The sequence below is a fragment of the Myxocyprinus asiaticus genome, chromosome 15 (assembly GCF_019703515.2).
Source record: "Myxocyprinus asiaticus isolate MX2 ecotype Aquarium Trade chromosome 15, UBuf_Myxa_2, whole genome shotgun sequence".
Lineage (NCBI taxonomy): Eukaryota > Metazoa > Chordata > Actinopteri > Cypriniformes > Catostomidae > Myxocyprinus > Myxocyprinus asiaticus.
The window spans coordinates 17,792,979-17,807,155 of NC_059358.1; the positions used below are offsets into that span (position 1 = coordinate 17,792,979).

At 38.8% G+C, this 14,177-nt stretch overlaps 1 protein-coding gene across 3 annotated transcripts; it reads left to right on the forward strand.

Annotated features, from left to right (window-relative positions):
* The first annotated feature begins 1,448 nt into the window (after positions 1 to 1,448).
* On the forward strand, positions 1,449 to 13,054 carry LOC127453297 (arginine/serine-rich protein PNISR-like). Of its 3 annotated transcripts, none has more exons than XM_051719586.1 (12): positions 1,449 to 1,556; positions 2,128 to 2,251; positions 2,343 to 2,504; positions 2,792 to 3,024; positions 4,065 to 4,233; positions 4,321 to 4,511; positions 5,476 to 5,622; positions 5,715 to 5,814; positions 6,439 to 6,492; positions 6,876 to 7,067; positions 10,359 to 11,412; positions 11,790 to 13,054. In XM_051719586.1, exons 1-12 carry the CDS (start codon positions 1,449 to 1,451, stop codon positions 11,818 to 11,820), a joined length of 2,565 nt encoding a protein of 854 aa, XP_051575546.1. In that variant the 3' UTR covers positions 11,821 to 13,054. The 3 variants fall into 3 exon arrangements, 2 of the variants coding, with proteins under 2 accessions (XP_051575546.1, XP_051575547.1); XM_051719587.1 differs by having other exon boundaries at positions 10,362 to 11,412; XR_007899396.1 differs by lacking the exons at positions 10,359 to 11,412; positions 11,790 to 13,054 and having other exon boundaries at positions 6,323 to 6,492; positions 6,876 to 6,970.
* The last annotated feature ends 1,123 nt before the right edge of the window (positions 13,055 to 14,177 follow it).

Genomic DNA, 14,177 nt, shown 5'->3' on the forward strand with positions numbered 1-14,177 from the left:
TCAAGTTTGTATTCATTATGTCCAGTATATTCAGGGTCAGTAGTTGACCCCCCAACCCCCTACAGTGTTAGAACACTATCTTTTCAAGAGAGAAGCAACACATAGAAAAACAAACAATAGTTTATTTTAAATCAGTAAATCAATGAATAACTCCGTTAAGTTGGACAGCTCACCTCAAGAGCTCAACACATGTTTGTCTAAAATCATTAATATGACTATTGATTACATAATATTATTTTAATATGACTCACATAATGTATGAGTAATTTATTGTCTGAACTTTTACCTATATAAAATACAGGATAGGCTACTGTATAAACAAATATAAAAATCTTTACTTATATAAATGTAAAACATCTTAATCACATAAATGATAGGAACTAATTTTAAAATTGTCTTGGTTTGAATCGTATGTAGGTGTAATGGGCCTAATAATAGATATTTACAATTATTACACATATTATTATACATTATTTTGTTACTGTATGAATGTAGAGATATTGGTATATAGTGTGTATGAAGATTATAAATTAATATCTCTTTTTTTAGTGTGCTAACCTAGTCAACTAGCATAGCTTATTATAGGCTTACACATATTAAAATGTAGCTTGTACTTGTCACTATTTACTGAAACAAATATATATATATATATATATATATATATATATATATATATATATATATTTTTTTTTTTTTTTTTTTTTTTAAGTTGTCTTCACCTTAACAGATTTTAAACATCAAATGTCGTGACAGAATCTATCATTGTTGGTCAAGAATTTGATCGTTTATTTTAGATGTTACACATTTGTGAAATTAATTATAAAATTACTAAGATTCAGTAATAACTCTGTGCCAACCAACCCCGGACTCCCCAAATATTTAAATTCATAACCAGCCATTTGAGAAAATAGACCCCAATTAAATAATGCCCATGTTTAAATAATATATTCTGTCGATATTGTTTATTTTAATACATTTTTTAAACCAAAGTTTATAATAAATAGTCACGCCACAGAACACATTTCACCTGAAATTGCTCACACATTTTAACGATTTGGATAGATAATTTAATATTTAAAAACTAAAGCTGTCTTGTTGTCCCTCTAAACACTGAAAAAAGAAAAAGATTTAAAAAATGTTTTTTTTTTATTATTATTATTATTTTTTTTTTTTTTTTACAATCAAAAAATACATGCCATGTCAACTGGCCATATTCAAAATATGTCACTTTCGTAGTGATTGTATAATTTTCTGTAGTGTGTGTCTAGCAAAGGGGAGCTTAGCTTGTTACTGCTGCTTAATGTTGTCATGACAGACCCCTTGATAAACTTTCTTTTAAAAGCGTACAGGCCCTGAACATCCCATGACATCTTTTCTCTCATCAAATAGACGTTTTGTCTGACAATACACAATTTCTGCATGAGGTAAACAAGAGTTCCTATATCAGTATGCCACCCCGAGCATCCACTAGAGGGCTTCTGTTGTGGGGTGTTTGTATTGTTTCCGGGTTATCATTTCATCGCCATTTTGCTGGTGAGAATCAGAATTCTGAAGAGGTAAGAGAGCGCAACGTGTCTGCAAATCTTTATCAGACCCTTCCAAAATGTCGTCCTTGATATTGCCATCAGTTGCGACGATCGGTGAACCAGTTGATTTGGTGCATTTTAGCCGTGCCTCTGGAACAAAGTTGCTTTTAATGGTTGTTGATGTTGGAGAGGTGCGGCCTAGCGTTTGCATATCTGGCCTTACGACGACGATTATATACATTTAATTCGTGCCATAATAATATTTAGTGAAATACAGAGTAAGCATTTGCATACAAACACGTAGTAAACGACAACGAATATTTTTTTAAGGATAAAGGCATTCATACTGGCTAGTCTAGGTGTTGCCAGTGTTCATTGACTCCTTGTCTAGGGGTGTGTGTCTCCGTTGGTGCAGATGTGCGATTAAATTTCAATTGTAATGATCCTCAATACAGAACGAACTCGGGACACATGTCCTTTAAAGGTAGAAGCAAGTTGCGAATATTTCATGAACCTGTGGATTGCACAAATAAATGTGTTGTTCTTTTCTCTTCTTTTTTCATAATTGCAAAATTCTTAGTATTATGTTTTATTTTACAAGTTGGTTCGAGGCATAGGAAACACAAGGCGAGAGATGTGGGACCAGGGAGGACAGCCCTGGCCACAGTGGCCTCTGGGATCACAACAGCAGTGGATGCAGTCCTTTCAGCATCAGCAAGATCCAGGTGAACTAAAACATTCTTATCTTTTATCAGGTAAAATTTGTTTGTGCCGATACAACAGTACAGTGGAAGTTATGGGTGGCTGTTTATGCAGGTCAAGTGGACTGGGCTGCTTTAGCACAAGCATGGATTGCACAGAAGGAATCCACTGGAGACCAGCCCAGTGGCCAGGAAATGCAGAACATGGAGCCTGCACCCCATAATAATCATGGGGCCTTTCCGGGCGATCTGAATTTTGCCAGAGGATGGCAACCAGGTGAGACTACCTACCCTGTTTGATTGGAAGGACCACTTGAAATCGTATCTTGTGGATTTCTGTTTGTGGATAGTCTGTTTGAGCAGCTCGACCGGGCCGAGCATGACAACATTGGCCAGTACTTATTTTCTGAGCAGTGGGAAATGGGGGGGAATGTTTGAAACTTGTTTGACGACAATTATGCAATTCTGTTGGGTGCCGCTAGAACTTAGCTGAACTTTGAAACAAAAAGGTTTAGAGCCAGTGATGATTGTACTAAACTATTGCTATCTTTTGAATGTTTATAGAGTGGGGGATGCATGGCCAGCCTCCCCCTCCGCCTCCAGAACAAGTGTGGATTCCATCTGGGCAAGGACCAATGGATGTCGTCAACCCGTCAGAGGACAGTAACAGTCAGGATAGTTTGGAATTTCCTGGAGACCCACGCCGTGGGGGCTTTCCTCAAAATAGTCATGGCTTTGGGGGCCAGCCTGAACCTTACCCTATTGGCCCAGTTATTGTCAATCAGTTTGATTATCAGGTATGCTATCTTAAGCCCAGAGTATTCTTCGGTCAGACGCAAACATAGGTGTCTGCGTACAGGACATATAACGCAAATGTTGTCATCAGCAGAGTACTCTAAACTCACTGTATGCACATGGAAATATTTGCAGTAATAAATGGGTCCAAAAGGTGTCAACCTTGAGCTGTTGCTGTAACGAAGCGCGAAAAGATTAATTCACCACTAAACAACTGGAGAAAAAGGTGGAAACAACAACAGTGGATGTGCACATCAAGAGTGCGTATGTGAGGAGGTCAGAAGATACCAGCATTTGTATAACTTGAGTTTAAAGGACTAAAAGACATCTAAATGGCTCTGAACTCCTGAAGAGAAATAGTCCAGTATCTCATAGCAGTGGGAGCGTGTATGCGCCAACCTCCTGTGTATGCGCGCGCAGTCAAATTAAGTGTACTTTAAATTGTGAGCATTCGAGTGTACGCAGACGCTAAACATTCGCATCCAAATCGATGTATACTGTGGGCTTTAGGTCTGGCTGGGAGATCATTAGACGTTATTGTCTATCTATTAAAGGATTTAAAATGTTATCGCTGTCCATCTTTTCAATACAATTGCAGTTCATAGTGACTTTAAAGGAATGTTCCGAGTTCAATACAAGTTAACTGCATTTGTGGCAAAATGTTAATTACCAAAAAATTCTTAGTTTTAATGAAGCTTAGGTTGTTTTGAACCTGAAACATTCCTTGTCTACTAAAGGCATGCGATAGCTTTTGGTGAGAAACAGCCCAAAATGTAAGTCATTTATCAGTGAAAATCTTGACTTTTGTGGCACGTTCAGGAATGCTATGAGAGACGCACATTCACAATGGCTTGCATGTTCATGTAGGAACTTGTGTGCCGCTAAAAATTTTATGACCTCAAAGGAAATAATCATACAGGTTTGGAACAACATGAGGGTTAGTAAATTGTGACAGAATGGGTGCACTATTTATTTGGTGCTCCTGACTTCTCAGTTTCAGTCACTTATATTCAGGTATTCCTTCATATTTATTTTATCTTAGCATGGAGCAGCGCCTACAGGGACAGCATATGGACCGCCTTCCTCTGGGTTTCACGCACCTTACTGGTCTGAGGGTCCTCAAAACAGAAGAGACCGGCTCCCTGGCTTCAGACCAGAACGCCCCAGATCCCCTAACCAGTTGGGACTAAAACCAGAGACACCTACTCTTGGTGAGTACAAAAATGCATGTAGTATGCATTCAGTATAGAAAAAGCAGTTGTTGTGGTAGATGCACATCTTAACATTGTTTGGTCTAGATGCTGTTAAAAGAAGGACCTTGCCTGCGTGGATTCGAGAAGGCCTTGAAAAGATGGACCGTGACAAGCAGAGAAAGTTGGAGAGGGAGAGGATGGAGAAAGAGCGAGCTGAAATGTCAAATGATGAAATGGATAGCGATATGGTAGAGGAGGAAGGTGATGGGCCTCGGTTGCCACGCAAGAGCAAATTTGTAAGCATCTTTTTAGTACCTGTTTACAGGGAAGAACCTGCTGAGATTACTTTGGCAACTGTTTCCCGGGGAGCACTAACACACACAAACAAACATTCGTTGACATAATCATGATTTTCCTCATTAATTAAAAAGAATAGTTCATCCAAATATAAAAATTCTTTCATCATTTACTCACCCTCATGCCATCCCAGATGTGTATGACTTTTTTTTTTTTCTTCTGCGGAACACAAAGATTTTTAGAAGAATATATCAGCTCTGTAGGTCCATACAATGCAAGTGAGTGGTGGTCAGATTTTGAAGCTCCAAAAAGCATATAAAGGCAGCATTAAAATATCCCATAAGACTCCAGTGGTTAAATTCATGTCTTCAGAAGATTTTATAGGTGTGGGTGAAAACAAATCAATATTTATGTTCTTTTTTTACCACTTTTACATGATGCTTTTGTTTTTTGCCGATTAGCATTCTTCGTGCATATTGCCACCTGGTCGGGGCTGGTCAAAGGTGGAGATATATGGTAAATAAGGACTTAAATATTGAACTGTTTCTCATCCACATCTAATACTGTATATCGCATATGAAGACATGTATTTAACCACTGGGAGTAGTAAGGATTACTATTATCCTCCCTTTATATGCTTTTTTGGAGCTTCAAAGTTCTGGCCACCATTCACTTTCATTGTATGGAAATGCAGTGCTGAAATGCTCTTCAAAAAATCTTTTTGTTCTGCAGAAGAAAGTAAGTCACACATCTGAGATGGTATGAGGGTGAGTAAATGATAAATGTTCATTTTTAGGTGAACTGTTCCTTTAAGTTGGCCTGTTTGTTGGCTATTATAAATGCAGTCCCAGTCCCTCTTTTTGCACATCAACACTGAAACAACATCTATAAATTATTTTCGGCGCTAAGCTCATCCAAAACGGTGTGGTTTCTAGTCCAACCTTCTACTCTTCTTTAATTTAGGACAGTGATGATGAGGATGGTGAAGAAGATGGTGCTGGAGAAGATGGGGTGTTAGGGAGGAGACAGGAATTTGGTGGCAGAGCTTCTCCTGTTCAAGAAGACCAGAGTGAACCAGAGATGACGGAAGAGGAGAAAGAATTTCAGCTGGTCTGTTCATACACTTTTGTATTAAATCTCACCAGTCCAATCACCTGCCATATGTTGTCTTGCGGCGCTTATTGTTCTTTTGTTTTCCTCAGATGCTGATGACTAAAACCCTTCTCACTGAAGTTCTCCTTGAAGTCACAAATGAAGAAATCCTCCTAGTAGCCAAAGAGACCCATCACAAAGCCACTAAAGGTTTGCTCCTGTTCACTTTTGTCCATGCAGCTGTGCCTTCAAGTTTAATGCTGAGGAAAAGCCACAGTTTCTTAGACTTGTTGATGTTTTGACTGATATATGAAGCCTATTTTGTCTGACTGGGCACCAATGTAATAGTTTATTACAAGCGAAATTCTTCAGCCATTCTCTGCTAATGCAATAGAAGATGAAAACAACCCACAAAAGGAGGATGTAAAAGGTTATATAGACACATTTGAATGCAGTATTTTCCCTATTTGCTGTCAGAACTTCCAAAGGGGCGCCAGTCAAATCAGTTCCCAGATTTACTTCCTGTAAAACAGAAGTACTCGCTTCTGTGTGCCAGACGGCTTCTCATTTTGAAAGTTACACTGCATTAGTACTGATAGGTTTTCTCCACCTCAACTGTATGCATTGTGTGTGACAGACTTTGTGTGATAACTCTCTTCTTCTCTCCATCTTTTTATTTCTTTCATTTTATTTCTTTTTATTTATTTTTGTGCCAAAGGCAGCTCTTATGAATAGTGCATATGTGTACCCTCATCTCTAGAGACTCTTGCCTATGCGAAAGTGGTGGCAGTATGTGTTTTAACATGTTGTTCCTGTTGTTGATGTGAATCAAAGCTCCTGCAAAACAGCTGGCACAGTCAAGTGCACTGGCTTCTCTGACCGGCCTCGGTAAGTGTCTTTACATTTTGGACCGACGGGGGTTAGGGGGATCAAAAAGGGAGAGATTGGCAGGGTGGGGGACAATTTTAGAGCTTAGCTCTTTATTTTTCCTCCTGTCTCAGCTCTCTAGTGAACTTTGTTACAAGATTCTTAGTTTCAGCAGATATTCTCAAAGTGGTTAGCTTCCAGCCTCAGTGTCTTGGAATTAATGGCAGAGATTTACAGAATTTAAGATTATTAAAAGCATGCTTCATTACACAAGCTGGACTATAGTGAAGAACATAATGTTGAGGGTGAGGAAGGAAGAGCAGTGGGGGAGTGAACTGATAGTGTGCGACTATTAGTGCCTTGCTCCTGGTGTACGTTATAAGAGAGGGGCTTTGTTGCTGCAGGCGGGCTGGGTGATTACGGATCGGACGAGAGTGAGGATGAGGAGCGAAGCGCGAAGGGGTCTGACTCATCAGACACAGACGATGAAGAGCTCCTGCACCGAATTCGGCAGAAGCAGGACGCCTTCCGTCGCAAAGAGAGGGAGCTACAGCAGCAACAGGAGAGGCTGGCACTGGAGGGACAGGCTGAAAAAGGTAGGTTGATCCAGAGGATACAAGCTGGAAGATTTAGTTCAAAGAAATGTTCTGGGATTTTGTCAACTGAAGGTTTATGCTCTGCATCTGTGACGTTGTCAATTACCACAGACTATTTCACCACTCATTTTATTAAATGAATGAGAAACACAATTAGAGTAACAATGGATGCCTAGTAAGTAGGCTGGCCAGAGGGTTTAAAAACTGAATTGTGAAGCTCAAATTTTTATTATTAAACTATGTATTTTGCAGTACTTGAGCTGTTGTAAAGTTGTCTAAAACAGTCATATAGAAGCTGCTAGGTAAGTGTTTCCTGTGAAATTCCTGGGGCTGGAATTTGCAGAACTTGGCTCTGTGTAAAGAGTGCTTTAATAATAATGGTCATGGCCAGTGTTGAGTAAGGTTCTCTTAAAAAAAAAAAAAAAAAAAAGATAATCCATTATTAAAGTAATAGTTCACCCAAAAATTAAAATTCTCATCATTTACTCACCCTCATGCCATCCCAGATGTGTATGACTTTCTTCTGCAGAACACAGAGATTTTTAGTAAAATATCTCAGCTCTGTTGGTCCATACAGTGCAATTGAATGGTGACCAGACTTTTGTAGCTCTAAAAATCACATAAAGGAAATAAAGTAATCCATATGACTCCAGTATTTAAATCCATACCTTCAGAAGCAATATAAAAGGTGTGGGTAAGAAACAGAACAATGTTTAAGTCCTTTTTTTACTCTAAATCTTCACTTCAACTTTCACTTTCAGATGTGAAAGTGAAGCTAAACAGGAATCACATGTGACTTTCAGATGTAAAAAATGCGAAAGTGGAGATTTACAGTAAAAAAAAAAAAAGGACTTACATTTTTATCTGTTTCTCACCCACACCTATCATATCTCTTCTGAAGTTATGGATTTAAACACTGGAGTCTTATGGATTACTTCTATGTTTCCTATATGTGATTTTAGGAGCTACAAAGGTCTGATCACCATTCACTTGCATTGTGAGGGCCTACAGAACTGAAATATTCTTCTAAAAAACTTTGTGTTCAGCAGAAGAAAGTCACACATCTAGGATTGCATGAGAATGAGTAAATGAGAGCATTTTCATTTTTGGGTGAACTATCTCTTTAATGATCTAAAATCATACTTCATCAAAAAGTAATTGCATTTACGTTACTGCATTCTTTTTAAAAACACTTCTCAAAGAAATGTTTTTTACACTCAACCAATTCAAAATAATGTCTAAAACCCTGTCTACACCAGACGTGAGTGATGTGCGCCAACAGTAATTGGCCATTTAGTGCTGCACGCGCTGCCGCATGCCAACAAGACAAACGGTTTGGAACGTTCATTCAGATGCGTCCAGTATAGATCGCCTCAAGTTGTTGCAACGCGACATCTTTCGCGTCAGGTGTAGATGGTGTAATTACGTTGGCTTGAATGTGCCAACCCACTGATCTACTATTTAAGCTTATTATTATTATTATTATTCTTCTTCTTAGACAAAATTATCAAGAGTAACTCCTACAGTTTTTAAGCTACAACCAAAGCATCTATCTCTGCACCACAACACCATAGAGAATTCAACTTTGGTTATTTGTCTCAGACCAGCAAGTAGCCTTTAAATATCATGCTGGAAAATTCTTAGCCACACCTTAGCAACCAAGTAGCAAATCACATATCTCTGCATCATAATATTGTAGAGCAGGGGTGTCAAACTCAGTTCCTGGAGGGCCGCAGCCCTGCAGAGTTTAGTTCCAGCCCTGCTCCTAAATGCCTCCTTGTAATCTTCAAGCACTCCTGAAGACCTTGATTAGCTGCTTCAGGTGTGTTTAATTAGGGTTGGCGCTAAACTCTGCTGGACTGTGGCCCTCCAGGAACCGAGTTTGACACCCCTGTTGTAGAGACTTCGGTTTGGGTCATTTGACTCAAGGTAGCAAGGAGCCTTTTGAGTATCACCTTGGTAACTGCCTAGCAACCGATTAGAAAAACACGTATCTCTGCAACGGTATATTGTAGAAACTTCCGGGTTGGGTAATTTACTCAGGCTAGCAATGCCTAGCTAAGTGCTAAAACATGCTAGCAACGCCTACCTTAGTGCTAACACATGTTAGCAACATGCTAGCCAAGCCTAGCTAAGTGTTAAATCATGTTAGCAATGCCTAGCTAAGTGCTAAAACATGATGGCAACATTCTAACGAAATGCTAAAATATGCTAGCAATGCATAGCTAACTGCCAAAACCTGTTAGAGGCATGTTAAAACATGTTAGCAATGCCTAGCTAAGTGTTAAAACATATTAATAACATGTTAGCAACACCTAGCTGAGTGTTCAAACATGCTAGCCACATGTTAAAACATGCTAACGGCCTAGTTAAGTGTTAGAACATGTTAGAAACATGCTAGAGACATGTTAGAACATGCTAGCAATGCCTAGCTAAGTGCTAAAACATGCTAGTAGCATTCTAAAACATGCTAGCAACACCTAGCTGAGTGCTAAAACATGCTAGCAACTTGTTAAACACGTTAACAGTGCCTAACTAAGTGCTAAAACATGTTAGAGACATCAACAGCATGCTAGCAATGCCTAGGTAAGTGTTAAAACATACTAGCAACATGCTAAAACATTAGCAATGCTTAGCTAAGCATTCTATCTATCAAACTTTCAGACTAGGCTTTTTCAAGCCAAACTCAAGTTTGTCCACAAACTTTTCAATCTAGTTCCTCTTATTGCATGTAAGGCGCACTTGTCAGCACCTCGTGTTTCTCCCTTACAATGATTTATTAGGGGGTGCACACCCTTCAGCTGTCACAGAAACATAAACGACATATAAACAGTTTGTTTTAAAAGTATTCTGTATAAATATTATTTTATAAATGTATAAATGTAATGAAATTGTTTGTAATTTGATTACAAGAATTTACAATGTAATGTTATTACTTTTTGATTCTAAAGTAATTAGGCTACAGTAACAAAGTACTTGGTTATTAGATTACACCCAACACTGGTCATGGCACAGTTTGAATGTTAGGCTTCCATTAAGAAATATAAATATATTTTCAGCTAATGTTCACTGAGGGACATGTCACAGCATGCCGTAGAAGTGGTTATTAGATTTTTCAGTTGCAAATCACCTGAAATATTTTTTTTTTCAGTGCTGTTCAAGCATGGTAGGTTTGTGTTTTGTTAGAGATATCGCCTTTTATTAGTTGAAGGCTGAAAGTAATGAAAACATTCTTTTACAATGTGTGCCTAAAACAGTTGTTTTGTGTGTGTGTGTGTGTGTGTCTTCCAGAAGATTTGGCATTGGACCGATTGAGCAGAGAAAGGGCAAGTTATGAGGAGGAGCAGTTAGATTCCAAACACAATCAGGAAGTTAGGGAAAGGGAGGCGGAGCCTACACTAGAGCGACGCAGGTCGCGTAGTGAGCCAGAGGTCAGTGAGGTCAAGCGGGCAGTTTCGAGCAAAGAGCATATAGTACGTAACGGAGGAAGTGCCAGCCCCTCAAGAAGTGAGCGACGTAGTCGAAGCTCCAGTTCCAGCTCTTCCAGCAGCCGGTCCTCTTCATCCTCCTCATCCTCAGCCTCCTCTCGCAGCTCCTCACGCTCCTCCTCACCCCGAAGAAAGAGGCGACGCAGCCGCTCTGCCTCCGATGGGGCTCGCAGGCGCAGTCGAAGTCGCAGTTCTCGCAGACATCAATCTGAGCGTGTCAAAGACAGGAGGCGGAGCAGCCGCGACCGCAGCATGGAGCGTTCCTCTCGTCACAGGAAGCGCAGTCGCTCACGGCAGCGCAGATCCAGCCGGGGCCACAGGAGCAGGTCCAAAGAACGCCCCAAAGCTAGCCGCAGTCGCAGCCGAGAGAGACGGCGCAGCAGGGAACGCAGGCGCAGCCGGAGTCGCAGTACGAGCCGCAACAGGCGGAAACAAAAAGCCCCTAGTAAGGACAGGGACAGAGACAGGAGGAAAGAGAGGAGCCGGAGCCATGAAAAGGATAAGAAGAAGAAAGAGAGAGAATTAGATAAGAAGAAAGACAAACAGAAGGGCAAGGAGAAAGAGGGGGAGGTAAGAGAAGACAATGGCAAATCAAAGAGAAGAAAGGAGCGTGAGAACACAGACTCTCACAGTGAGAGGTTCTCCCGGCAAGACAGCAAATCTAGCAAGAAAGGCTCTGCAAAATTTAGCAAGAAAAACTCTGAATCCGATTCCAGCAGGAGTAGGTCCCCTTCCCCTGAGATTAGCAAAGAAAAGAAGTCTAAAAAATCTAAACGTAGTCGATCTAGGTCAACGGAAAGATCTCACAAGTCTGGTAAGAAGGCAAGCCGCAAACACAAGTCTAAGTCTCGATCAAGGTAGTATTCCTTTTTTTCTCTCCTTTTTTTATTGTTGAAATGTTTGAATTGATTGTGTTGACATTTAAGTTTTTGTTACAGCTATTGCATACTGCAAAATCTAAACTAGGCCAAAGTTAATTTTTAAACTTCAGAGACATAGTTCCAAGGCCCCCCTCATGGTTTTTGGTCACGTAATGATGAATGTGTAATAACTGAATTGTACACAAATGGGTGGTTTGTAATTCCGAAGATTTTGAGATGCATTTTTTTGTTTAACCCCCTTTTTCACATTTAGTGTTTATCCAACAGCTGTTTTAAGGTGTGTGTGTATTAAGTTCTGGATCTGTTATGTGCCATTGATTACACTAATAGTCTGTCCCACGTTTCTCTTCCAGGTCCTTATCTCCCAGCCGCCGCAAGCGCTGAGGGGCATTCAGCCTCTGATTTGTGCACTTCTTTTAAAATTCCATGAGTTAACAGGCTTGTCTCATTGTCGAGGCAACGTTGTAGGTGAACTCTCCACTCCAAACCCCCTCACTCCCCCCATTTTGTTAATACATGGTATTTTTAAGTGTTATCTTCAAAATAGGACATTTTTGAATAAGTTTTTGCCTTGTATCATGCAAAAATAAGCGTTCAAGTAGTCAATAGAATCTTGAAACTGTAACATTTTAAAACCCAACACATAAGGAAATAAAATCTTGTTTAATGTAAATTGTCCAATAAAACAATGATTCTTTCTGTCTGACATGGCCTTTCATTTTGTTTTTAAATATCAGTATTCTTGACAGACACCTGTTACTGTGTTTTGTGTTTTTCATAGTCTCACATCTAGAGATTTTTCAGGTCTGGCTGGATGTACATTAAGAATCTATTTTTCCTGTATAACATGCATTTTTATAGTGAAAATTCAACTTTGTGTCTGCGCACCACTTAAATTTTTGTCTTAAAGGAATGTTCTGAATTCAAAGCAAGTTAAGCGCAATCGACTGCATTTGTAGCAAAAAATTTATTAGAATTTTTTTTTAAATCAAGGTTACAGTGAGGCAACGGAAGTGAAAGGGGCCATTTTTGGAACATTTAAAGGCAGAAATACGTTGCTTTATAATTTTATAAAACACATTAATTCTGTTAAAATGTGTGTTATTTGAGCTGTAAAGGTGTGAATATTTAAATCATAGCTTTTACGGTCTTTTTAGGGTTTACAGCGTTACATCCTCATGGCAACGAAGTTGTAAAATTGGATATAACTTTACACAATAGATTGAGGGATTTTTGAAACCGTGAGTAGTTTAACGTTTACGGATTGGCCCCATTCATTTCCATTGCAAGTTACTCATTGTAAAACAAGCTACTGTAACCCAAACTCTGGATTACAGTGAGGCACTTAAAACTATTTTTTAAAGAAAGGAGGGACAAGTCAAAACTAATTTTTGTGGTAATCAACATTATGCCACACATTCTGTCGATAGAGCTTAACTTGTATTGACCCCGAAATATTCCTATAAGGGCATTTCCTCAGTGACGATATTTTAAGATTCTTAAGAGTTGCATTTTTTATTATTGGTAAAGAGTGCATAATGTTAATTAGAATGAAGGCTGTCTAGTAGTTTTTTTCAAGCAATCTTTGTATAAATAAATTGTAGAGTTAAAAATGTCATGTAACGATACTTTCACTTTTCTACTCATTACCTACATATAAGAGCGCTTAACCCTCAGAGACCAGAGCATTGACATTGGTTACATTTATTAATTTATTCCTCCTTGAAAGTGTTTATGAATTAGCCACTGATTATAAAAAACCTTGATATTTATGCATAATTTGGGGTGACTTTTTTTTGTGATTTAAACAATAGTTGTCAATGATAAAATCTTGATTTTTAAGCACTTTTTTTTTGGTGTGAATTTTGTGTGACTTTAGCAACGTCACATTCAATATGCAATTTTTTCCGCACCCAAAACTGTTGAGAAAACTTCAGTGTGTCAGTTACGGTTTTGTACTTTTTAATTTGTAATAAAAAAGGAATTTTAATTTCTTTGATCAAATGTTGCAGTTCAAGTAGTAGACCAACAATATATAATGTGAACAAATTAAAATACCTAGTGTCATTACGATACAATTTGCATCTATATATCTATTAAAATGTTTCATTCTGGGACTGATAAAGTGTGATTTTTTTTTTTTATATATATATACAGGTGCATCTCAAATTAGAATGTCGTGGAAAAGTTCATTTATTTCAGTAATTCAACTCAAATTGTGAAACTCGTGTATTAAATAAATTCAGTGCACACAGACTGAAGTAGTTTAAGTCTTTGGTTCTTTTAATTGTGATGATTTTGGCTCACATTTAGCAAAAACCCACCAATTCACTATCTCAACAAATTAGAATACATCATAAGACCAATAAAAAAAAAAACATTTTTAGTGAATTGTTGGCCTTCTGGAAAGTATGTTCATTTACTGTATATGTACTCAATACTTGGTAGGGGCTCCTTTTGGTTTAATTACTGCCTCAATTCGGCGTGGCATGGAGGTGATCAGTTTGTGGCACTGCTGAGGTGGTATGGAAGCCCAGGTTTCTTTGACAGTGGCCTTCAGCTCATCTGCATTTTTTGGTCTCTTGTTTCTCATTTTCCTCTTGACAATACCCCATAGATTCTCTATGGGGTTCAGGTCTGGTGCTTGACTGGCCAGCAAACTCACACCAACACCATGGTCATTTAACCAACTTTTGGTGCTTTTGGCAGTGTGGGCAGGTGCCAAATCCTGCTGGAAAATG